The sequence below is a fragment of the Chionomys nivalis genome, chromosome 7 (genome assembly GCF_950005125.1).
Source record: "Chionomys nivalis chromosome 7, mChiNiv1.1, whole genome shotgun sequence".
NCBI lineage: Eukaryota > Metazoa > Chordata > Mammalia > Rodentia > Cricetidae > Chionomys > Chionomys nivalis.
The window spans coordinates 12,958,540-12,984,667 of record NC_080092.1 but is presented as its reverse complement, the minus strand read 5'-3'; the positions used below and the strand labels follow the sequence as shown (position 1 = coordinate 12,984,667).

The 26,128-nt window shown below is 50.0% G+C and overlaps 1 protein-coding gene across 2 annotated transcripts; it reads right to left on the bottom strand.

The window, feature by feature from the left end:
- Nucleotides 1-280: 280 nt before the first annotated feature.
- On the bottom strand, nt 281-25,917 carry Clcn7 (chloride voltage-gated channel 7). Of its 2 annotated transcripts, none has more exons than XM_057775084.1 (25): nt 25,698-25,917; nt 18,600-18,668; nt 17,051-17,122; nt 16,863-16,928; nt 16,257-16,389; nt 15,797-15,906; nt 14,836-14,916; nt 13,255-13,317; nt 13,071-13,154; nt 12,072-12,165; nt 11,727-11,791; nt 11,139-11,255; nt 10,674-10,728; nt 10,099-10,159; nt 9,198-9,336; nt 8,468-8,561; nt 6,674-6,843; nt 5,327-5,378; nt 4,914-5,041; nt 4,622-4,707; nt 4,217-4,346; nt 2,990-3,049; nt 2,731-2,907; nt 2,264-2,344; nt 281-2,058 (listed from the first exon to the last, which is right to left on the bottom strand). In XM_057775084.1, the coding sequence occupies exons 1-25, from the start codon at nt 25,833-25,835 to the stop codon at nt 1,972-1,974; spliced, it is 2,412 nt and encodes an 803-aa protein (XP_057631067.1). In that variant the 5' UTR covers nt 25,836-25,917; the 3' UTR covers nt 281-1,971. The 2 variants fall into 2 exon arrangements, with proteins under 2 accessions (XP_057631067.1, XP_057631068.1); XM_057775085.1 differs by lacking the exon at nt 25,698-25,917 and adding an exon at nt 22,154-22,246.
- Between the last annotated feature and the right edge of the window lie 211 nt (nt 25,918-26,128).

The following is a 26,128-nucleotide window of genomic DNA, read 5'->3' as shown; positions in this document are numbered from 1 at the left end:
ACTTATGGCTCCTGGAAGGATGTGTGTGTGTGTGTGGAGGGGGACGACTATGAAGCATCCATCTTGCAAAAGGGCCTCCTCTGGCTCTGGAGTTACTGGGTTATGATCATGATGAAGAGGTTGTCCAGGAACCTTGCGTCCCACACACAGAGCAGAAAGTGAGGGTCCTAAGCAAATGAGACACAGCTAGCCAGAATCCCGGAGGGTAGGACGGCAGTCACAGACGAGGCCACTGGGGTTTCAGCCTTCCCATGAGTCACAATGAGAATATTGGGAGAGACAAGGTTTGATTATTTTATTTAACCTAATATATCCAAAAATATCATTTCAACATGTAGCCAACACAGAACTGTAGACAGATTGCACATGCTTTTTTGGTACCAAGTCTTTGAGGCCCTGTGCAGTGCTTTTCATCCCCTTGGGTCAAACTTAGATATGGCCCCTCCCAATCCAGAGCACCCCTGGCTTTGTCACGAAGACCTACCCACCAGGGCCAGTGGAGCAGGCAAGGTGGGTCAGTTACAGCTTCTTGTTATGTAGAGCCTGGCAAGCCCAGGCTTGATGACAGGATGTCATCCAAGCAGGTGACAGAAACCACACTGTAGTGAGCCTGAGAGCAAGGCTGTGAGAAGGGGATGAGGTCAGGGTCCCTGAACAACCCTTCCACTGGGCCCTAGGCTAGCCGCAGTACTCGTCGAGAGCTGCATCCACCGCCCCTCACAGACAGCAGCTACTGTGTATAGAGGTGCCACCTGCACTACTCTACCACCATACTGCGTGCCCGACTCCCCAGAACGCTGAGCCCTAGGCAGACGGGAGTCTCTCATTTCTCATATCCAAACTCAACAACATACTTAGTCCATTTGCTCAGAGAAGAGCGAGCCACTCCTTTGGAGGGATGACAACTGAGAGGCAGCAGCTGCCAACTTTCCAAAGAAGGACCCATGTGGCCTTGTGACAGACATGTGCCAGAGACACTGCAACTATCTTTACAAAGTGTCCTGGGGAGAAGACTCTGAAGGTGACTGATGCATGTCAGATCTAGCTTGGTTCAGTGGCGCTAGCTTTGACAATACAGGGTTTAGAGGTGAGGCTCCATGGCTCTGGTGCTCACAGAGCCACCACCCTAGAGAGTCTGAGGCTCATCTTAGGGCCACCCTTAGCTGGCCAGGTCCTGGGAGGTCACTGCCCAGGGTGTATACAGTACAGTTATAAGCAAGTCACTATGGACAGCAGGGCCCTAAGTGCTGAGGAAAGACCTGCCTTCCGGTTGTGGTGACTCCCAGCTCTGAAAGCCTGGGGCAGATGTGGGTGGACTCAGATTCAATCTTCATGGGATTTTCAGCTCTCAAGCCCCAGGCACAGAACCAGTCTCCCCATCTTCTAGACAAAGACATGAGACGGCACATGTGGGTTCCCCAATAGAGCCTGCTCCAGGCTGTACAGCTCCTCATGCCCTTGCTGCTGAAGCTCTTGGCTCTTGGCTAGTGTGGGCAGTACAACCACAGCTTAGGTGCTCAGAGCCAGAGAAGAAACAGCAATAGGTAGTAGCTCATGTCTGTCTGTCTGCCTCTCTCTCTCTCTCTCTCTCTCTCTCTCTCTCTCTCTCTCTCTCTCTCTGTCTCTCTCTGTCACACACACACACACACACACACACACACACACACACACACACCAGCTTCTATCGGCTCTGAAAAGTGAGCCACAAGGGGTGCAATCGCACATTTCATCCTTGGAACCCAGGAAAGGGGCAAGTCCAAGGGGTGAAGGGTTCAGGGAACAAGGAAAGTGCTGACGATGTAAACCAACTGCCCAAGACAAAGGGTCTGGCCTCCATACCAGCCAGGCCCAGGGAAGGCATTTGCTCCTGCTGTTGCACTGCCCAGGGGGCAAGGCTTTGGCTGAGACCAGGGACCCTGGGAGGAGGTGCAGAGGGACTCGGGTGCCACTGCACAAGGGTAGAGCCAACTGTCACGTCTGGGCCAGGGAAAGCTCTTCAAGGCCTCCCTTCCCTAGGCGGTATCTTGCCAGGTCCTTCCTAGTCACCAGCCCGACCACCTGCAGAAACAACACCAGGTTACTTCTGCTCCATATGATGGCATACTCTACATACTGTGCTAAGTAGGTGTGCAACACCAGGCTAGGCCATAGGCTCACTGTTCTGAGACAGACAAGACAAATGCCCACCCACAACCTACTAGGGATACAGGAAGCCGACTGTGAGCCAGCTCCAGCACTCTAGCAGAACGGAGAACAGCCTCACCTGATTGCGGTTGTCTACTACCACCAAGTGCCTCAGGCCCAGGGCCCGGAACAACTTGAACACTCGAGGAAGGGATGCCTCCTGCAAAGTAGACAACTGCCATTAGCACACTTACCCCACTGTGGAAAAGAGGCTCAACTCCCCAAACCGGGTGTTTCCAGGGTCCTGAGCTGTCCCTTCCCCTCCATGCCTGACTCCAAGCCTCTGTGTGCTGCTAGCAGGGTTCTCTTAGGCCCACTGCTACTTGAAGCCCAAATTCTCTGAGGCTGCTCCTGATGAATTCTGGCCAGATGGTCGACCTCAGGCAGCAAGGCCCACATGCACAACCCCTGGAAGCCTCCCGTCTACCTGGCAGCAGTTATTCTAAAGATTCCAGAGGCTCTTTACCACCTTTGCAAAGTGTACTTGGACCCTGGAGGTCAATCATACCCCAGCCCTGCTCCTGCCTCCTTCAGGTCAATAAGTACCTGGGGCACTGTGTAGGGAGAGGGGTTCATGAATTCAGAAAGGTCCATGGTGCACTCCCGCTCATCCTGGGATACGTGAATGGACTGGATTGGGGGGAAGCGTGGGTAGGCATCACGGAAGTCCTTCAACCTCAGGCGCCGCTGCACAAGACCCATGTTGGACCTCTCGACAAACACCTGCAGGCAGCAGCCAGTTACGTGTGTGTCACTGTGAAGGACGGTGCCCAGGACATGCCCACCCATGGACTGCTGGACACACCTTGTGCTTTAGGAGCACGATGAGCTGGGAGCGCAGGATCAAGCCTTGGAGCCTGGCTGGCTGCAGGAGAGGAAAGAGTCAGAGGCCTTGAGACTGCAGTGGGAAACTCAGGCCAGATTCTCCACTGGCCCATGGTTGCTGTTTAGTGGTCCACCTCGAAGCACAGGCCTTAAAGTGGGCATCACTCCAACATGCTCCTGCTAAAGTATCTGAGACAGGGTGAACTCTGTCAGCAGAGCATGGAAGCCAGCTGCTAAGAATGGAATCAACAGGTAGCAAGACATAAGCCAAGTATGTTTCTCACATTTCTTTCTTTTTTTTTTTTTTTTTTGGTTTTTTCGAGACAGGGTTTCTCTGTAGCTTTGGTGCCTGTCCCGGAACTAGCTCTTGTAGACCAGGCTGGCCTCGAACTCCCAGAGATCTGCCTGCCTCTGCCTCCCGAGTGCTGGGATTAAAGGCGTGCGCCACCACCGCCCGGCTCTTCACATTTCTTTCAAGCCCTACCAGTGCCAATATCCAACACAACCCAGCAGAGTAAGAACCGGGCAAGGGGGGAAACATTAGCTGGGCTCACATCCCAGCAGCACCTCCCGACAGATGCCACAGTCACAACACCATGACTGAGAAATCCAGTCCAGTCAGAACTACACGAGGCCTGTAGTCTGTGGAGACTAAGAAAGGGATTTTACTTTACATGCAACACAAGATTTCCTGTTCACGGGCTGGAAAAACGGATTAGTGGTTACAGCACTTGCTGCTCTTGCAGGAGACCTGGGCTTGATTCCAGGCACCCACACGGTAGCTTACAACCAACCATCCGGAATGCCAATTCCAAGGGGATCTAATACCCTCTTCTAACCTCTGCAGGCACCAGGAATGCAGCTGGTACAGATGCAGGCAAAACACATAAATAAAATGAAAATAAATCTTTAAAAAAAAGGTATCTTGCCGGGCGGTGGTGGCGCACGCCTTTAATCCCAGCACTTGGGAGGCAGAGGCAGGTGGATCTCTGTGAGTTCGAGACCAGCCTGGTCTACAAGAGCTAGTTCCGGGACAGGCTCCAAAACCACAGAGAAACTCTGTCTCAAAAAACCAAAAAAAAAAAAAAAAAAAAAAAAAAAAAAAAGGTATCTTGTTCAGGTGAACTACAAGATAAACTCCCCCAACATATGCTGCTCAGGGTACAAAATAAAAAGAAACTGATATTCAGAGAGGTGCCCATACTACCTGGGTGTCTCCCACATCTTCCACCACGGGGAACCCATTGTGATTGGATGCTGTGTCGCTTAGGACATCCACGATGACGCCAACCTTCTCTCTCCGTCTCAGGCAGGTCACAGGTGTGCTCATTACTTCCCTGCCAAGAGGCCCAACCCAAGGATACGATCTCAGTGGCATTTATACTACATGCTGTCGAGGTACTTTCTTAAGAGCTTTTTTATCATATCAATACTTGACAAGCCGTAAGACTTGGGACCCCAAGACACCTTTTCCCAGGCACTGGGAGAACAGCCATGGAAAGCTACAGTGAGAACCTGGTACCTGGGCTCCACAGGCACTCAGTGTTTTCCCTGTCCATGTCCCCCCACAGCATCCAGGAACCTGAGAGCTTAGCAGGTCAGCTGACCATACCTGGCAGTGAGCGAGTGCGAGGTGACTGGAGCCTCCCAGTGCAGGAAGGGCACACTTTGCAGCTGGATGTGCATGTCATAGAGACCCTGGGTACAGAGTCATGATTCAGGACACTGCCCAGGGGACCTTAAGGCACATTGCCTCCCTCAGGGCCCCACCACTGCCCTACTCCTGAAGAAGGGAGTAGGCTCGGGCCCTCTTCCTTCTGCAGGTCCCTCAAACCCCAGTGTCAGGCTACAAGGTCAGCATCCAGAGTAAGCAGAGGACAGACCACCCCTCTCATGCTGCATACCTCAATGAAGACATCGCCCACAATTTTGGCAGTCATCAGCACCAGCATGATGGGAAAGCCGTAGGTCACGTTGCTGGTGGCCTCCATCATGATGACTGTCAGGCTAAGAGTCATTCTCACAATGCCACCTGTGGGGTAGTCATAAGCCCCGATCCCTCTAAACACAGGATCCCCGGCTCTGCTATGTCTGCAATCTTTTTACCCACCCATCTTTCCAGACCCCAGAGCAAGGATCATTACTGCCGGGCCCTGACTATCACCACCTGGCTGTGCTATGGGGCTATTGCCCTCACCTGCCTCACTTCCTACTTTGCTCACGTGAATGGCAAAAGGTAGCCTTGTTGGAACTCAAAATGGGTGAGCAGGGTACAAGTGAGGCCCACTCACCAAACAGGGCAAGAGCTGGGGCTTACCAAGCTGAGCAGCAGCTCCCATCAGGGCGTATTTACCTGGGTCTGCCCAGATCTGTGTAACACAACATGGATAGGTATCAGAGGCAGTGGCAACCATCAGCCAAATCTGCCGGAGGAGACCAGTGAAGATGCTATGCCTGGGCCTACGGATCCACACACAGCAGTGAATTCCATGGCTCACATGCAGAACACCTACTCCAGTGTACTCCGCTACAACTTGTGTGTTAACACTCTACCTACCACCTGCCCACACCCATGAGTTCAGAAGTCTGGGCTTGCTTTGAGCTGAAGAACCTACATGAAGAAGGACAGCAGGGCAAAAGTATGTATTGCCCACACAGACACACTGGATCACCCAAGGAAAGACATTCAGATGTGAAAAAAGAAAAGATTCTTGGACAGGGGCTGGAGAGATAGATCAGTGGTTAAGAGCACTGGCTGCTCTTCCAGAGGTCCTGAGTTTAATTCCCTGCAACTACACGGCAGCTCACAGCCATCTGTAATGAGATCTGGTGCCCTCTTCAGGCCTGTAGGCACACATACAGGCAGAACACTGTATACATAAATAATAAGTAAATCTTTAAAAAAAAAATTCTAGGACATGTTACAATAGAGATGAATTAAACAGACATCACAGTCAATTGAAGATTGCAGAGACACATGAGATTGTACACTGTGTATCTAAGAAACGCTGGCAACAGATGAACCCAGACACAAAAAGGAAGCTAGAGGCTACTGGAGCTGGGGAAGGGGAAATGGGAACAACTGAGTAACAGTGGGTGAAGGAAGAGCTCAGGATGCCCCTAATAAAAGTCACTGAACTGTTGATGTTCAAAGCCATCACTCTTATGAATCACACCTTAAAAGACAGAACCCAACCAAAGGAGATCTAGGACAGGGGAGGGCAGGAATAGGATTCCTGCTGTTACCCCGTCTTTAATTACTCAAATGACTCAAGTGAGAAAACACACAGATTAAAACCCCAAGCTCTACCAGCAGTTAGGGAGAGGGAGGGCTGAGAGGCCTACATGCAGCTCAGTGCCAGATGGATCTGGGCTCCTTTCCCACATTTTTTTTTTTTTGAACTAGCTTTTGCAGACCAGGCTGGCCCCGAACTCACAGAGATCCACCTCCCTCTGCCTCCTGAGTGCTGGGATTAAAGGCTTATACCACCACTTCCCGGCACTTTCCCATTCTTCACACGTCTCCAGTTACGTGATGTGGTTACTCGAGAACATCAGAACTTTTGTCTACCTGCACTAGGTACCCTGATGTCCCTTGTTCTGGCCCCTTGGGTCACCAGAATACTTGAGCAGTGGGGCTCTGGAATGTTTTCCCACAACTTACTGCTGCCCCTGTGAGGTAGGACAGGGAGATGCCAAAGAGTCGGCCCCAGGCCGCCCCAATGAGCAGTGATGGGATGAAGACACCAGCAGACACTGTGAGGCCATAGGTCCAGCAGGCCAGGAAGAAGTAGACCAGGGTGAATAGGCCTAGCGTCATGGGATTGTAGGAGCCTAGGGAAAAGAAGAAAGGTCATTGAGCTGCAGCTGGAATTCAGGTCTGTGCAGGGATATCCTGCCTGCCATGTGCTTCCATCCTGAGAACCAGGCCACCAGAGCCCCGATTCCCAGTGGTCCCAGAAAGCTCTGCATTCTCAGCTTCTCCAGGTGAAAAGTAGGTCCCCAGAGTCAGAAGTGATGGTGAGAAGTAGATCAAGGTAGCCTCAAGCTGGCAGCATAGGTGTCAAATTCAGGGCGCACCCAGGCCCCAGGTGAGCATCACACTCCCCAGAACAACTGTCAGCCTGAAGTAAATGTGCCCTGCCCCATGTGAGGCCCTCGTCTGGGACGAAGAGGAAGCCCTCGTTCCTGAGAGCAGCAGCCTTCCAGCTCAGCTGGGCCCTGGCTGCTCTACTTCACATGCGCCAGCTGCACAAGGACAGCCTCCCTGAGCCTGAGCACGGCCGGAGTCTGGGAGTCTTGCAACAATGAGCAATTCAGGAACACACCAGAGGTAAGAGGTGACTAAGACGTGTCCCTTTGGGCCCCCAAACCACTCCCAGTGATCAGTGATCAAACTCCAAGACCTGGGAGGTATGTCCTTCCTAGACAAGATGCTGAGGTGTGGATGCAGAGAAGGCCAAATCGAAAGGAACCACGTCGTCTATGTGAAGGCCAGGGTGGAAGGATGCGCCATCAGTCTGTGTGGCTAAGAGCACCACAGCACAGATTACTGAGGTTAGCGGAGGTTCATGTGTGGAAGGCCATTGGCTTATTCTATGCCAAATTTATCCATTAACTTTCATGATACTTTCCTAGAGACAACCCCCCATAGGGAAGTTCCCAGTAGCCTTATGACAGGAAACAATTAAAAACACCGTCCCTCCCCATGGGTAGGGTGGATGTCATGGTTAACTTCAGTTGTGAACATGACACACTTGTGAAAAGGGAACTAAGCAACTGCCTCCATCAGACTGGCCTGTGGGCATGTCTGTGGGGGCATTTTCTTGACTGCTAATTGACGTGGGGGTATCCGTCACATTGTGAGCAGTGCTATCCCTGGACAGACGGGACTGAACGGTGTAAAGCAGGTAGCTGAGCAAGCAGAGAGCAGTGTTCCCCCATGGAACACTTCAGGTCCTGCCTCAGCTTCCCTTGAAGATGGAGTGTCATCTATAAGCTAAATTAAACCCATTCCTTTCCAAGTTGGTTTGGTCAGTGTTTTACCACTGACAGTAACAGAAAGCAAACTAAAACTGAAGGGGAGGGGCCGGAGACACAGGCCTAAGGCTGCTAGCTCGGCTTGGGCATGGTGTATAGGGCTTGGCTGAGGCCATAAAGGTCTGGGCATGGAGTCATCAGGCTAGGTTTTCTTTTGGAGAGAGCGATGGAGGTGACTCAGGTGACTATCCTTAGGAAGAAAGGAGAAGATGGGGAGCCCAGTCAGTCCCTCTCCAGGTGTTTGGCCACCGGGTACCCTACAGAACTGTGTAACCCCATGTCCCCAACTCTGCGATGTTGGTTCCTGCACTCCAGTACAGCTCACTATACCAGAGATGATTCCTCAGCCCAGCTGGGCCAAGAACGCACCCCTGTCCTTAGTAAGTCCCAGACATGTTAGACATGTTACTGCACATACCTGGTGGGTCATGGAAAAGGCTGACAACGCTCTTCTCAGGGGTGTTAAAGAAGGCTGCAGCCATGGAGTTGTACTCGCCATCTGCACAGAAGAGCTGCAGAGTTGAGAGAAAGGACACAGGGGGAGAGATGGCACAGGGCAGACTCTGTGCTGCTGAGTGCCCATGTACCCTGAGTCTGGAGAGCACAGACAGGATCTGGCCTCAGAACACAGAGCCCAAGTTTAAATTTGGCTAGTATGACCACCTCTCTGGGAGATGGAGGTCCATCTGTCCCTGCTATCCAGAAGCTTCATGAGCTATGCCTCAGAATCAACGGTTGGACACTGACCCTGGAAACCAGTAGGCCCAATCTTCTCAGAGGAGTGCATTTACTACATGGAGGGACACATCATTTGTTTGCCTAAGGAGAGAAGCAGCTTTTGTCTGGGGCTCTTATGAGCTGCCACAAGTATCCCTATAAGGTTTCTATACAGTTACAGGTATGTACTTCTCTAATCTAAACCCGGTCCCATTCTAAAGCTCTCTCTCTCCAGGAGGTATCTGGAAACGACTATGTGAGATCAGTCTAGTACCACCACCCATTCTCCAGGCATCTGAAACACAGCCTCAGCTTACTATGGGACCCTACATGTAGAACAAATCTAAAGTCTACTAGTATTGTTACCTCAGGGAAACTAGAGTTCAGGAGAGTTGGTCCTGTTCATAGGGCCAGCCAAGGCCTATGCCTACCTGGAGCGGATAGGACATGGAGCTCCCCTGCAGGGGCTGGCAATCTCGAGATGAGTAAATCAAGACGAACGCAACTGTGGCTGTAACAGCAGCCACCAGCATGGCCTCAATCACTTGGAGGCAGGGCCGGTGGATGTACCTAGAGACCAAAGCCAGGGTGAACTTTGCTGCAGGGATGATCAGGGGGTAGCCTCACCTGCCCTGCCCCTGGTAGTTACCATGACAAACTGACTCAGACTCCACTGATGAGAGGGCAAAACAAGCCAGGTTTAAAGATCCATCAGCCCAGACTCCTGGGATTCTCTTTCTTCCTATGGCTGTAGATTTCTCAGTAATTACCAATCCTGCTACACCGCCACAGCGGCTAAGGCCAGTGCAAACATCAGGAAGACGCTCGGTGCCTTCACTTCTTCTCTAGCAAAAGGCCGCACCCCAGGCAGAAGGCAGGCAGTAGCTAACTCACCTAGGGCTCTACTCTCAAGGAACAACTTCATCTGCTAACTTTCACAGACCTCAAGACCCGAGGAACGTTTCTCAGGGGAGGAACACTCTGTCTCTGAACCTCCTCCAGCCTCTTCCTGACCCCTACTTCTACTTCTTGTCCCTCTCCCCCAGGCCAAACATTCTTTTTTTTTTTCTTTTTCCTTTTGGTTTTTCAAGACAGGATTTCTCTGTGTAACAGCCCTGGTTGTCCTGGAACTAGCTCTATAGATCAGGCTGGTCTCGAACTCACAGAGATCTGCCTGCATCTGACTCCTGAGGGTATCACCACCACTCATCCAGGCCACATATTCTTGAGACCTTCAGGAAAGGACCCTCACTGACAAGGCCACTACAATTTGTCCATTTCCTGTACCCAGTAACCTGTCAATCTGCTACACAAAATGGGGTTCGTTCTCACCTGATTCGAAACATGGTTAGCCAGTAATTCAAAGCATTGAACACAGCTCCAAGAATGCCACCTGTGACCAGAAGAGACTAATGTTAGTTTCACAGGGAGGGCAGTGGAGGCCCCCAGAAGTGGGAAGGCCCTGGTGAGGGTGCACTATCAGATGGCTTCCCAGGCATTACCACTAAGGCTGCTCTGCCTTCCACTCAGCTTCTTTCAGAGCAGTATGAGTTGAGCATGGGAGAAAAAAAAAATTCTAGGAGGGGCAAAAAAAAAAAAAAAAAAAAAAAGGAAGGGGGAACGTGAACCATTCTGGATAAGAATACAGATGTTGTAAAGTCCCCATTGGCCGCCAGGGAATGCTACACCAGGTCTCATGCTTTACCTCAGTAGAATTAAAGCTCTGGGGTCTTTCTGAGGTGCCCACCCTGCATGCATCTACATAAGAACTCTAGCAGGGCGGTGCCTAAGGGTGAGGAGTGGAGACCATGACAAGGCTACTGCAGACCTGCGCCACTCTGGAGCTGGGAGTCCATCCTCCCCAACACAGGCTGACTCTGGTCCATGCTACAGGGAGGGGTCCTTACCCACCACACCCATGGCGATGAAGACAGGAATCTCATGGATGGTGTAGGCCATTTTCTGTACAGAGGGGAAAAAGGAAAGGCTTTGAGAAATTACTGCTTAAAGTGCTGGACTGGATAGAACTCTGTTTATGTGCAATGAATCTGCTAGCACTTTTGTACAGAACTAGAGGTTCCATAAGTAAGATAAATGGTCTCTGAGAAGACCTTATAATCCCTCATGGCTGAGCTGGTGGGTGGCGTGTGCAGCTGGCACTCAGCACTGGAGCTATCTCACACTGCAGTTGTGGTACACTCAAAGCCCTGTTCACACTCCCAGAGCGCTACAGGCTCCTTGAACTGACAAGCAAGAGCTCAACATCCCTGCTAAGAATTAGATTTTCCCAAAGTAATGTTCAAGTCTCCATCAACAGGGTTCTAAGGTAGCACCAGAAAAGGTAAGGTGGGACCATGTGGCCAGCAAGTTACCTCTGAGTCGAATCTTCCAAAATTGATGAGGCCCGGGCTGGACAGGTCCCACATGTTTCCATGGTAGATGCTCAGAACGAAATTCAGTGTAAACGTGGAAATCATGGAAGCAAAGAACTGTGGGTGGCAGAGAGAAGCCAGACCCTCAGAGCCCTGCCCAGTCCACTGAGTACTCAGCGTCCTCAGAGCTCTACCGGATCCACCCAAGCCCCTCAAAGTCACATCTACGAGTCATACAGAACACTCATCTGAACGCCATATGGAGGCTGGCATTTCCTGTCATTTGGAAAGTTGTGTGTCTGGATACCTCATCTAAGACAAAAGGAAGGGGCTGGAGCCCAGTGGGGCTGGGTCGACTGCTTGGCTAGGCAGAGGTGGTGCTGCTGCTCTACAGACAAACCAGTGAAGTATGTAGGAGAAGGTAGTCTTTCTGGGGCTCCCAGCATAAGAACACCTGGACAGGTACAGAGACATGGGCCACTGGCGGATTCTACAATGCGAAAGGATGGACTGACTATAGAGAGTCCTCGAGGGAGAGAGAGGCAGAGCGTGACCGCCCTGGCCGGGGCGCCTTCCTCATGCACTTACAATTCTCCACGTCAGGAACTGATTCCAGAAAGAGGCACCTTCCTCCAGGCTGAACAGGACCCCACCTAGAAGGCAAGTGGCAGGACTAAAGTGCCATCCAGGCCGAAAGGCAGCCTGCCCATTGCCAATGCCCAACAGAGGCCCCAGGAATTAAGACATGACACAGAGAAGCTGCTAGGTGGTACCAGGCCACAGCTGGTGGCTGTCAGACCCTGCCCAAACTCCCACCTGGCACTTGCCAACATCAGAACCATGCCTACAAAAAGGCCCTGCTTCCCCAGTCTGGTCAACCACGAAACACCAAAGGGCATAGCCAGAGATGAGGTGGGACTGGCCCCTCCTTACCCACAGGGGCTCCAAATGCAGCAGACACTCCAGCTGCAGCTCCAGCTGAGACAAAGTCCCGCTTCTCTGTGTCTCTGCGGAAGTACTCAAAGATCTGAACAAGAAAGACAGAGGGTATTGAAGGAGGTTCACAGGAAGGGAAGCTGGAAACATGTCCCACCAAGGGACCAAAGAAGAGATGTAAGAGGCAGGGAGTGTTTTTTCTAGATAATCAGGCAGAGGGCCATTTTCTAATAATCACATCATTATAATCACAACAGCAGCTACTGGATTCGGAGAGCAATATTACAGATACTGAAGAAAACAGGAGAGCTGGCGGTGCCCATGTACCCACAGCTGAGAACGTAAGTACAAGATTCCATTTGTGACAGTGACCCAACTTCTCCACACATGCAAGAAGTCTATGAGCTCCTTGTTCCAGCTCTACCTTAGTAACTGGAGAAAATCCAATGGGTGGAAAAATCTAAACTTATTCTTGATTTTTAAAAAGGATTGTTCAGCCAGGTTTGATGGTGCATCTTTGGCACCTCAGCTCTCAGAAGCCTTGAGACAGAATCCTAAGTTCAAGGCCAGCCTGGGCTATACAGAGTGACTGTTTCAAAAGGCAGCTATAGACTCATCAACACAGGAGTTTAGTGTAATCGCCCATCTTATTGCTGGTAACAGTGAGAAACATGATAAAACCGTACCGTGCACCTGAGTAGCCATTTAAGCTCTGACCTTCCTCAAGTGACTGTCCCTCTGTGAAGCTGGTCAGAGCTATAGATTCTTTCCAACAGAAATGTAATGCCAGAGTCCTAGGGACTGACCAAAGAGAGGCCACATGGTCTGTAACCACCTGAACTGGGAGTAGACCAGGCTGTCCTTAGAGTCAGAGATAGGGACAGGAAGTAGATGTTAAGGGAGATCTAGAGGTCTGGATGAAGACTGCGTGGACAGGAGACCAGCTGAGACACATCTATGAATCATTAGTCCACATGTGTGCATGGAAGGACTCACCTTGAAATCTCGCTTGAGCGATGTCGACCTTCCCTGTGAAATTCCAGCAGCGATCACTGAACCCGAGTGGATCATTGGCCCTTCCTGGGAGAACAAAGCAATCAGTACTCAGAGGCCATGCATGGGTGTGCTCCCAAAGAAGCTCAGACTCAGGAGGAACCAATACCACTCATTCTGTTCTTACCTTTCCCACAGCCAGTCCCCCTACCACAGACAGAATCACACCGGAAACCTTGATCACCAGCGTCTGGAAACAAGGAAGATGCAGAGTTCGAATAAACATGCTGGACACATGCCTGAGTCCCAAGAGCTCAAGAAAAGCCGCACTGCTGCTGAGAATACACACTCATCAACCATCCGTACCACAAACGCAGGACAGCACCCAGGGCTCCTGTTCCACACCCCCTTGGGGGATCTAGTGTTGATATCCCTAAGGGGTCCTGAGGGAGGGGCTCAACCTTGTCCTATGACTGTGCCTCTGCACCAGGCCCAACACAGCTTTATCTTGGAGACAACCACTAGCTGGGACTGACAGGATGGCTCTCTGGAGATTTTAGCACCCACTCCATGAACATCCCAGCACCTCCCCCACATCAGTCCAGGAACCATGAAGGCTGGAGCTGAGGGACAGTGACTCCCCTGAATTGCATGAGTTTGGTGGGTGATCAGGGCAATCAAGGGTGAGAAGAAAGCTAACTCTGTCATCTAGGCCCATTAACAAAAACAAAACAAAACAAAAAACAAATTATATACATCTCCCCTGATACATGATCTCTGGTATAGGGAGGAGGGGGCCATTGGGAAGGATAACATATTTAATGCAGGTTCTGAGGAAGTCTCCTAAGCCTAGTCTGGTAGTCAAAAGTATTTAGCAAAATATTCCAGAGTTTTCCACAAAGTCTACTATGGGTAACAACGCGTTCTGTGCCCAGAAGCATCACGTCTACTCTATGCTATGGCAGAGAAGCAGCACAGGTCTCCTGCTTTCCAGAGTGTGACCATACTGCCTTTCCTCGGCTATGGGGTACCAGGCCGGGGAATACCCAGGGAGGTCATGGCATATCAGGCAAGGGAGTACATCAAAGGTGGCCAATGCTCACCTGCCTTTTGAGACAGTGACAGAAGGCAGTATCTGGACAGACTCAAGGCAGAAAGGCTGGCCATGCTAAAACCAGTAATAAGTAGACTGTGTTGACAACTGCCCAGTCTCTGGCATTAGGATGCTATTAGTATCACACACTACAAGTATGAGAGAAAACTTTGAAAATAGGGAATGAAAGGCAGGCTCTCTCCTACCCTAGCTTAGCCCCTCTGGCTCTGATATACTCAGGGAACACAGTCCTTAGTTACAGACATGTACTGTGTGACTGCAATCACAACGTTCATATTCCTGCACTACTTACTGCAGACAAAGACCAGTTTTTGCCACTTTTAGAAGTATAATCTGCCATCGTGTACACACAGTTTATGCCATGTGTGGAGGGTCAAGCAAAAACAGACTTAATCAAGCCAGCAGAAATTCTTGGCGGGCAGTGGTGGCACACACCTTTATTCCCAGCACTTGGGAGGCAGAGGCAAGCGGACCTCTGTGAGTTCGAGGCCAGCCTGGTCTACAACGCTAGTTCCAGGACAGGCCCCAAAGTTAGAAAGAAATCCTGTCTTGAAAAACAAAACAAAAACAAACAAACAAGAAAAACAAAACAAAACAAAAAAACCAAAACAAATCCTACGCACTGCCCTGGATCACTGCACAGCTACAGCTTACCTTGAGCCGCACTACATGGGGGATCTTCACCCCATTGAGGAAGCACTTGATCTGGGGGATTCCGCTGCCAGCAGCAACTGGCTGGAAAGACAGAGGGGGCACTGAGCAGGTACAGTAAGGGGATCAGCTTCCACAACCACAGGAAACAATGGAAGCAGGTATGGAGAAGGTGTGGAGAAGGGCTTCATGTCAGGAAGTAGAGGTCCCTCCCTACTCCAGACCAGAATGGAGAGACCCCTGAAAAAAACCCTGGTGGGCATGTGTAAAGGGCCAAGGGTAGAGTCTGGTGGTCCTATATTTCCCAGTGTGCTAGGTGAGGGAAATACTCCATTATGGACAAAACACTCATCATGTACCAAGCAGATCTAGATCCACATAGAAGGTTCTGGATGTTGTCTATTCCTTCTTTTATCACCCCACAAAAAGGAATAGAGGGACCTGGAGAAGGGAGGACTCTTAGAAGCCTTGGGATAAAGATGTGTTTTAGAGGGGCTATCTGTGGGATGGGAGTACAGTCTCCCTGGGGAATGGTCCTGCTGCCCCCTCTGCTTGGATCCTGACATGAGTTACCCAAACTCCTGAGACCTTGCAGGCCCCAGAATACCTCACTGTCAGCTACGTGAAGGCCATGAAAGATGTAGGTGTATGTGAATATGGGGTAGGTGTTACGGTACACTGTGGTCTGGGTATGGACTGGAGAGTCAGGAGATGGGGTGAGGGTTATACTGCTGGGTTAAATATATGATAGCACTGGGAATCAAGCTGAGGAAGCCCCTGTGTGTATTCCGCTCTGACTGAATATTTCCCATCTGTTCCACACTGGGGTTCTCCCTGGCAGAAAGCCTCCATCCTCACAAGCTAACCGGGCCCATGGTGGGTAAGCTAGAGGGGCCATCCATTCATTGAGACCTGTGCCAACTCTGGATCTAGGGTAACCAGTCTCCTGCACACAGCGCTTTACCTCTATGAAGGCCACGATCACGGATCCCACGAGCACGAAGGCAGAGTTCAGCGTGGCCCACAGCAGGAGGGAGAAGGACAGGCCGCCCTTCTCTGTGAACTTGTCGATGTCTCAGGGATTGTCAAGGACAGGCACTCTGTACTTCTGGAGCACACACCTGCCCTGCTTGTCTCACTACTATGACCAGTCTACCTGGCCCAGATCATTTCATGACGTGGGCCAGCACAACTACTGCCTAGCTAGCAGGCCATGGTGCTAAGTAGACAACTCGAAGACACGCACAGCCTGAGTATGACACCGTCAACCCTTACGTTAAGCTGTGTGCATGCATGGTAGGGGGTAGTCTCTAAGGAGCCAGGCCTGCTCTGTTCTTCACTGTCTGCCTGTGAAGGCACATGCTTGGGTTCTGCTAATGAACCCCCACCCCATGTGGCCCATGGCAAGTGCCTCTGGAGGATACTGTCCTTGATGACTCTGTACTTGAGGCCTGCCAGGTTCTCCACTACGATGTCAATGAAGCAGGCTACCAGGCCTGTGAGGATTCCAATGAGGGCACAGATAACCCAGCGTTTGATCTCCACTGTCCGGAAAGCCTAGATAGGGGTGGGAAACATGGTGCACTCAAAGGTGGGCACTGCAGCTAGGTACCTGCTGTGCTGGCAAATTCATGGGCTGCTACCACACACAGTACAAAGTTCAGCTTTCAGCCCAAATCTGCTAACAACAGCCTCCAGTCAATGTTTCACTGACGACTGAGGGCCACAGAAAGACACATGGAGGTAAGCAACATTCCCTACAAATTCACAATTAGCTACTAACATTAGAGACACTGTATGCCATCTGCAAAAGAGCTTTATTGACCAAGATGATCATAGTCTTTCCTCGAAATTTCCAACATCTGGGGCCAGGTGTCACATGTTCAGAGCCCCAACCTCCATACCGAAAACATGAAAGCGTGGCAGTAGAACCCAGAGGTTTGGGGAGGGGGTGGAACATGGATATTGCCTGGCCCTACATGCCAGCACCCAGCACCCAAGCCAACAAGCCACGAGCCCGGCCTCCTCACCGTGTGGTTGATTCGTCTCTCCTCTTCCAGGAAGAGCTGGTTTTCACTATTGTCATAGTCCAGGCTCTGCACAGACCAGGGCACAAGGTACTTGATTACTGAACCAGGGACCAGAGTGCCAGTGGAGCCAGGCAACAGGGAAGAGGGCTGGAAAGGGCAGGGCTCAGGAGGGAGGATGGGGAGCCCACCTCATACTTGAGGGAGAGGAGCTTCTCGTTGTGTGGAATCTCCTTGGGGAAGGTGTGAGGAGGGTCCACTTCCTGTGGAAGAAAAAAGGAGCCCATGCTCTTTAAGAATAGGAACAAGGTAAAGAAAAGGGGCTAAGTCTCAAATCCCATAGTTCAGTATTATCTGACACCAAGGCTGGGAAGTCACAAGAAACCTACAAAAAAACCATCCCCTGAGATATGGACATAAAAATCCTCCAATGGGACCCTGAAAACACCATAGGTTTATTTCAGGAGTACAAGGTTAGTTTAACATCCTAAAAATCAACCGATGTGCTATGTCAGGACAGAGGTCCACAGACCATCCTATTTTGGGGGTTGGGTTGGGATGGGGGAGGGAGTTAAAACTGGGTTTCTCTGTGTAGCTCTGGTTGTTACTAGATCTCACTCTGTAGACCAGGCTGGCCTTGAACTCAGAGATCTGCCTCCTCTGCCTCCCATATGATTAAAGGTGTGCACCATGATTGCCAGGCCACAGACCATCTTATAAACACAGACAAAGCATTATAAACACTCAGCTTTGCTGAGTATGGTGGAGCACACCTACAATCCTAGCACCCCGGAGGTAGAATCAGAGGATTGGAAAATCAAGGTCAACTTGGTTTCTGTAGTAAGACAAGGGAATAACAAGAAAGGAGTCAGCTGAGCGACACAGTGCTTACCTAGTAGGCACACGACTCTAGGTTCTATCCCAAGTCTAAAAGAACAACAAAAGCACTAAAGAAGCTAAAATAGGGGTCAGAGGATGATCTGAGTGTTTGTTCTAGCAGAAGAAACCCATGTTTGGTTTCTGGGTATCCACATCATACGGTTTAGAATAGCCTGTAACTCCTGCTCTGGGGATCCAATGCTCTGCCTCTAGGACATCAACACTCACAGGCATGCCAAGAACACTCTGTACCACTGCTCTTAGGGACAAGCAGAACCGCAGCAGACAGCACCAAAGACAAGCGAGTTCCAGGGGAGGCGGTGGCTCAGGAAACATTCCCATGTTTGTTTTTTCAAGATTTATTTTTTATCATCTGTATACACACATGTAGCCATGTGCATGTGAGCACAGGTACTTATGGAGGCCAAAAGAGGGTGCTGGATCCCAGGAGCTGGAAGTACAGGCAGTTGTGGGCCACCTGACATCAATGCTGGGATCTGAATTCTGGTCTCTATAAGAGCACTATGCACTCCTAGTCCCTGGAGAACTTGTTTTGGGGTGCCAGAATCCATCCCAAGATCAGAGGAAATGGCTGCTCTTCATCCCCGAGGACGCCTAATCCCTCAGAGACCCATCTCACCTGAATACCAACACTAAGCTCACTCCTGCCCAAGGTCTCTGTGCTCCACGGTCTCCTTCACACAGTGCTTCTGCCCACCTCTTCACACCGTCATGGCCTCAGAGACCATATCCACACCCTGTATGCTGTCTCTGGGAGATGCTAGCTGCTAACCACGTGACCCTGCCACTTTCCTTCACTAAGGTCAGCTCAGTGGGAGCAGGGAACATCACACCACTCACTGGGTCCAGAAGCTCATCGTCCAGCTCCACGTTGTTCATCTGTCCAATGCGGAAAAGTGCAGAATGAGACTAAAAACAGAAGAGAGGCCATGAGGGCACCACGTAAGGGAGGGATACTACTCATTCCTATTCCCACCCTCACATGAAGGATGCGAAGACAGGAGGATCACAAGTTTAAGTCCAGTCTGGGAGACACATTTAGGGGACTGGAGAGATGACTCAGTGGTTAAGAGCACTGGGTGCTCTTCCAGAGGACTTGGGTTCAATTCCCAGCACCCACAAGGGAGCTCACAACTATCTGTAACTCCAGTTCTGGAGGATATGACCTTCATATAAATATACATGCAGGCAAATAGCAATACACATAAAATAAAACATTTTTTAAAAGTTTTGGGACCAACAGTGCTCTAAACTGCTAAGCTCAGGAAAAAGGCAAGTAAGCTCCATAGCCTGTTGGCCACTGTGCTGGCCCAGAAAGGAAACTGCTGCACAGAATGAACCCTTCTCAAGGAGTTTCAGTGCTGTCACTGCCTCTCAGTCAACCTGTACACGAGGTGTATGTGACAGGAATTGTACCAGGTTTGAGCCCATAAGGACTCTTGAAATGTCGCTCACTATGAACCCTATTCTCCTCCTCGGAGAAACGTCCTGAAGCGCTGAGTGACCAGGCAGAAAATACAAGGACGGTGAAGCAGGGGCTGAGGGGCACAACAGAGGCAGGTGGCCAGGCTGTTTTACCTATCACTGACGAGCTAGGCAAGCCAAAGGCCATCAACGATCGTTGCACTACAGCACAGGTGTGAAGAGTCAGACACACGAGGCCTAAGAAATGAAACCCCAGCAGTTCCAGAGGATGATGGGAGAGGTGCCAGCTATGGGCAGCATGACAGTACTTGCTTACATAACCTCGACCCCAGACTTGTTGAGCAGCGGTCCAAATCCATGATAAGGCAGCAGCAAGCAGAACCCCAAATCAGATGAAGGCTGACAGAAATGTGCTACAGCAGAACAACCCACAGACTGGGGAGGGGGCACAGGCGCCTGGTCCTCCTTTGCAGGGGAGTGCTGCAAAGGGCTGAGAGTTGAGCAGGACTAGGGAAGTGGAAGGACAGGTTCCCCGGATCCAGATACACTGCACAGCTGGCAAACTTGGTGCTCTACTACTGAGCTATAATTACTCAACACACCACCCTAGAAGGAACTGGATGAGAACTCAGGCATGCTTGGGACAGTTTTGCAACTTCTAGAAATCTATAATTATTTCAAAGTTACATAAAATAAAAATTCCCCCACACCAAAAGACTAAAAAGGTAACTTTCAAAACAGAACATAAATGCAAATCCTCGCATTTGAGTGAGGGTAGCTGACAGGCAGAAAACAGAAAATCACAAATCACTCACACATACAAAAAGGTGACAAGAGCAAAGCTCTGAGCTGACCAGGCATGCATCAGTGCACATACACACATGTTAACAGTCTGGGCTAAACACTATGTTCCAGGCCAGTCAGAGCTATGTGGTGATATTCTGTCTCTGCTTCCTCCTCGTCCCCTGAAAATCCAAGGTCATCCTAACTGCAAAGTTGTTTGAGGTCAGTCTCCATAGTATGGTTACATCCACAAGGACAGAGAACAAGAGGTGGTGGCCAGGGGTCAAAGGAGGAAGAAAACTCTGGGCAGTTTCAGTTCTACAAAATGAAAAAATTCTAGAGACTGATTGCCCAACATTAAGAATATACCAGACCATGCCGGGCAGTGGCGCATGCCTTTAATCCCAGCACTCGGGAGGCAGAGGCAGGCAGATCTCTGGGAGTTCGAGGCCAGCCTGGTCTACAAGAGCTAGTTCCGGAACAGGCACCAAAGCTACAGAGAAACTCTGTCTCGAAAAACCAAAAAAAATAAAAATAAAAAAAAAAAGAATATAGCAGATCAGGGGCTGGAGTGATGGCACTGGCTGCTCTTCCAGAAGTCTTGAGTTCAGTTCCCAGCAACCACATGGTGGCTGACAACTATCGATAATGAGACCTGGTGCCTCTTCTGGCCTGCAGGCATACAGACAGACAGAACACTATAAATAAATAAATAAATCAAAAGAAAGAAAGAAAGAGAGAGAGAGAGAGGAAGGAAGGAAGGAAGGAAGGAAGGAAGGAAGGAAGGAAGGAAGGAAGGAAGGAAGGAAGGAAGGATATACCGCACAGGAGCTGGGTGGTGGTGACGGTGCACACTTTTAATCTCAGCACTCAAGAAGCAGACAGGTGGATCTCTGTGACTTGAGGTCACTCTGGTCTACAGAGTGAGCTCCAGGACAGCCAGGGCTAGAGAGAAATCCTGTTTCAAAAAAACCAAAAAACCAACATCCCTCCCAACCCCCCCACAAAAAAAAGCAAAGAAGATTATACCAGACAGGTGGTGGCATAACTGTAACGTGTAATGCTAGATACTCAGAGGCTGAGGGAGGAGGATCAAAAATGAAAAGCCTGGGCCTAGTGGATAAAGGAATCTCCCCAGAACCTGAGGACCTGAGTTCAATTCCCTGAACCTATACTGTGGAGGAAGGAATCCTCTAAGTTATCCCGATTTCCACACATCCATCATGGCATATATGTGCAAATACACATACATACAAAAATGAATAAATGTAAAAAAAAAATTTCAAAGCGGGCCTCGACTACACAGAGAGTTCAGGACCACTCTGAGACACTTAAACTCTGACTTATACACTATATTGAAACTGACCCCACATATAAAAATTGCTGGGCGGTAGTGATACACATCTTTAATCCTAGCACTTGGGAGACAGAGGAAGGCGGACCAAACTCACATTTGATCCACCTGCACATTTCCCGAGTGCAGGGATTAAAGATGTGTGCCACCACCACCCAACCCTGGCTCTATTTTTATGTTTTTAACACTTTCTTGAGACAGGATCTCTACATAGCCCTGGCTGACCTGGAACTCATTATGTAGAGCAGGCTGGCCCTAAACTCAGAGATCCATCTGCCTCTGTCTCCTGGGTGCTGGGATTAAAGGTATGTGCCAGCATCTAAAACTTCATTTTTTTAAAAAACTGTTCACTGGAACACACTGCCCACATTCCCACATCCATGAGCAGCTGTCAGATGCCAGGCTCTAATGCGAAGGAAGTCCAACTGCTGCAGTGGGGGAACATTAAAAAGACTATACAGCAGCACGGACGTGACAAAGGGTCTACAGCAAGCAGATCAGCCCAAAGCAGGGAGGAATGGGTCATAGGACAGGCTTGCAGTGGATATGGTGCTAGACGGCTGCCTGCAGGACGACAGGACCCTGTCCTTCCGCTCTCTACACCCTGCTGGGCTGAGGCTTGCTTATAAGCTGAGTGAGGAAGTGAAATTCCTAAGACTAAGAACCAACAGCTTTCACCAGAAGATAGCAAGACCCAAGAGCCACTAGGGACAATCAGAGGACCCTCCCCGAAGCTCTCCAATAGCTCCAGGTCTCCTGTCTTCTCCCAAAGCACATCAGACTATGGTCTGTGGTGCCAAGTTGTCAGGGCAGAACACAGACCCACACTCACCTGAGGTCCCTCCTCTGCTGAGAGAGGGGGTGTCTCTGGTGGCAATTTCCAGAAAGAGCCTGTAAAAATGCCCTGCATTTAAAGAGACTGCAAACATAGACTGCCTCCTCACCACCACCATTTGCTCTAGGATCAGCCTCACAGAATACTCTACTTCCCATTGCTCACACACATGACCATGACTCTCAGGCTGACCCCACCCTCTCCCTAGTACACTATCACCCCACACCTAAGAAAAAGACCAAAGCTTTGGCCTCCAGGTAGTCCTGCAGGGCCTGGGCTTTAAACAGGGCCCCACCCTGTCCTACCGATAGCAACTACCTTATTGCTTGGCCTGCTTCTGACTGGCTGAGGTGGCAACAATGCCATCACCGAACCCTGGAGATGTTGTAACAAACCCCAGAGAGCCAAGAAGTAGATCAAGTTCAGTGCTCAGACTCACCCCACTGTCCCCTTATTTTAAAAGGGTCCTGACTCCAGACTACCTCACAAAGACTCTGGGTGCAGTATCGGGACACTCTATTCGAACTATGAGCCTGCCCATTATCCAGAACAGACTTTCCCTAAGTAAAGCAGCACCAAAACGTCATTCAGCTGAAGAGGGGCACAGACAAGCGTCAGGGGCAAAGGTGGGTTTCCTTTAGTTTGATAGGGTTTTTTGTGTGTGGGGGAAGCTTGTTTGTTTTGTTTTGAGACAGGGTCTCATCTAATTCAGGACAGCTTCAAAATCACTAACTTTTCAGGTGGTGGTGGTGTAAGTCTTTTATCCCAGCACTCAGGAGGTTGTGAGTTCAAGGCCAGCCTTGTCTACAGAGCGAGTACTAGAACAGGCATCAAAGCTACAGAGAAACCCTGACTTGAAAAACCATTCAATCAATCAATCAATCAATCAATCACTGATCTTCAACTTTTGATCCTCCTGCCTTCACCACTTGCACACTGGGATTATAGCTATTTGTTACCACACCCAGTTTTATGTGGTGCCGGGAGACTGAACCCAGGGCTCGACTGATGCTAGGCAAGCATTCTATGTCTCCAGACCCTTGCTGGTAATGATTAGTATCTATCGAGAGCCTGTTTTCTATTTTTTTGTTTTGTTTTGTTTTTTGTTTTTTGAGACAAGGTTTCTCTGTGGCTTTGAAGTTTGAAGCCTGTCCCGGAACTAATTCTTACAGACCAGGCTGGCCTCGAACTCACAGAGATTAAAGGCGTGCGCCACCACCGCCCAGAGAGAGCCAGTTTTCTAATAGGCTTGCTCAGTGTTATACATTCATTAACTTTTACAGATGAAAAAACTGGCACAAGCAGGCCTCAGATCCTCCTGAAATTCTGGCTGCTCTAGTGCCCACTGCAGAGGGTTCCCAACCTGTAGTCAGTGCCTACTCAACCCGCCTAAGCAGGGCACTGGAACCCTTTAGACCTAAGCCAAACTCGAAATCAACTCATATGGCTGAACAGGACTTCCACACCCTGCGCCATACTCCATACTATTATAGGATTGTGATCATATATTCTCTTGGTCCTGAGCTTGTCTGGGGACCTTGCACTATCCATATAGGGCACAAAACACAAAAGTGCTCTTTGCACCTATACCTATAGGGCCCCCACACAGAATCAGCATGGAGCTGGGCCTGTTTCCAGAGGGAAGGAAGCTGTCTTAGTGCACCTCAGAGACCTGCACACAGACCTCACAACCCATAATTACTTTTTAAAAGTTGTGTGACACCAATCAATCAATTGTTGGCTTTTTTTGGGGGGGTGGTGTTTTTTGTTTTTGTTTGTTTGTTTGTTTTGTTTTTGAGACAGGGTTTCTCTGTGTAACAGTCCTGGTTGTCCTGGAACTCGCTTTGTAGACCAGGCTGGCCTTGAACCCCACTGAGATCTACCTGCTTCTGCCTCTCAAAGTGCTGGAATTAAAGATGTGTGCCACCACCACTCGGCTCCAATCACTTGCATTAACTGCAGATTTAAAAGCTATAATGGTATTTAGGGAAAAAGATCAACTCATTCTTTCAAAAGAAACCAACTCTTTGGTCAAAACCTACAACCATTCCATCCTGAGAAATCTAAACTCAATTTGTATCCGTTTCCAGTGTTTTTCCTTTCCTAAAACCAGTTGAAGGTTTCTTTCTGTTTGGAGAGAAAGAGAAAGAGAGAGAGAGAGAGAGAGAGAGAGAGAGAGAGAGAGAGAGAGAGAATGTTATACAGGTGGAGGCCTGGAGAGAAGAGGGTGGTCAGACTGGAGAGAGAGTTACACACAGTTGAGCCACTGGACCTGGGTGCTGGAACCTGAACTTAGGTCTTCCACATGAGCAGCGAACACTCTTAGGCCCCCAATGTTACTTTCTTTACAACAGGGATAACAAACCACACCTCCCAGAAACACCTTAAGTCGCTCTGCCACAGCCCTGCAGTTTTACTGGAGCCGATTTGATTGCTGCGGGAGGCAGACCAGATTTGCGAGCAGACCTTACTTCAAAGGCAGCAGAGATGCTTCCCAGCAACAAGGAACTGACTGACTTTCATTGTCTGATGTACCTTCAAGGGCCTAGAAAAACCTCAACAGAGGTGGGGTTTTCCTGTCCCAAAGCCACTCTCAAAAAAAAAAAAAGTAAATTCTGATCTTGTATTCTTCCTAGCCTTGAAAATGGTCGGAGTGTTTGTCAGACAGCTCTAAAATCAGGAGAAATGGACAAGGACGGTAATAAAACAGACTAACATCAAGAGATTCACATAAATACCAGACTAAAAATTAATACAATGCACACAGGCGGAGAGCCAAAGGCATGCAAATAAGCAAACTAGTAACCCTTTCAAGCATGAAGCATTTAAAGGCACGAACTGTGTTTTGGGTAATGAGCACACTCTGGCCTCTGACTAGTTATTTATCACGTCTGGCTGTACACTCCAAATTCAAAATCAATCAGGTAGTGAGAGAAAATGTGTGGAAATCCTCGTCATTGCATTTCTGTCCCAAACATCTGGAATTACTCCTGTGAAAAAAGAGACTGACACTTTCACTGAACGCGCAATTCTGCCATTTCAACTGTGAAAGCTGCCAGCCGTGCAGTGCAGGTCTTCCCAGTGCCTGAGAAAAATGGGGCAGGATGATTAATTCATAGCCAGCCTGGGCTACACCGTTGAGACCCAGTCCTGAAAAGCCAAGGAGTGGGGAGCAGATCAGGGGTCGTATGTTTGCTTACTATGTGTAAACCCTGGCCTCGATCCTCACTACGGAGAGTAAAATTTAAAAAACCAAAACAATTTAAGAAGTCCTAGGCGCTCTGGCTGAAAAGCTAACGACGATGACTTATTGTTGGAGGAGAGGGCAATCATTTCTCTGGGACTAGACTGGAAGAAGGGGTTCCGAGGGAAAGAAAGGAGGGTAATGAGTGCGATGGGTGCGAAACTGTCAAAAATCAAAGTCTTCCGGAATTCAAAGTAATAACAGAGGAGAAAGCTGTGGCCTTCCCCCGGGCCCCTCCGGTGCATAGAGGACCGCGCAGCGAATCCAGCGGCCACATCTCCGGCCCGCGGGCCTCACCTGGCGCGCGGCCGGCCCGGCCCCGTTCAGCAGCGGCGTCTCCTCGTCAGGCTGCCCCGTCCTTCGAAGCAGGGGCGCTGTCTCCTCATCATCGCGGTCTCGGCCGGACCAAGATACCTTCTTAGAGACGTTGGCCATGGCCCACTGAGGACCAAACTCAACTAGAACAGCCGGCCGCCCGGCAGCGTTCCCGTGACTCGCGCTTGGGACTCACGTGATCCGCCATCGGTGCCCACGTGACCGACGATGGTGGCCCGAGAGGTCGGCGAGCGCAGGGTCTCCTGGGAGTTGTGGTTCGCTGGTCCTTGCAACCCAGGCTGGACCCCTCAAGAGCAGTATCCGTGTTTTCAGTGGTCTGTGACCCAGACTCCAGAGAAGAACTAGCCTGAGACTATCCTGAGATGCACGCCCAGTCCCTGAAGAAAGATGAT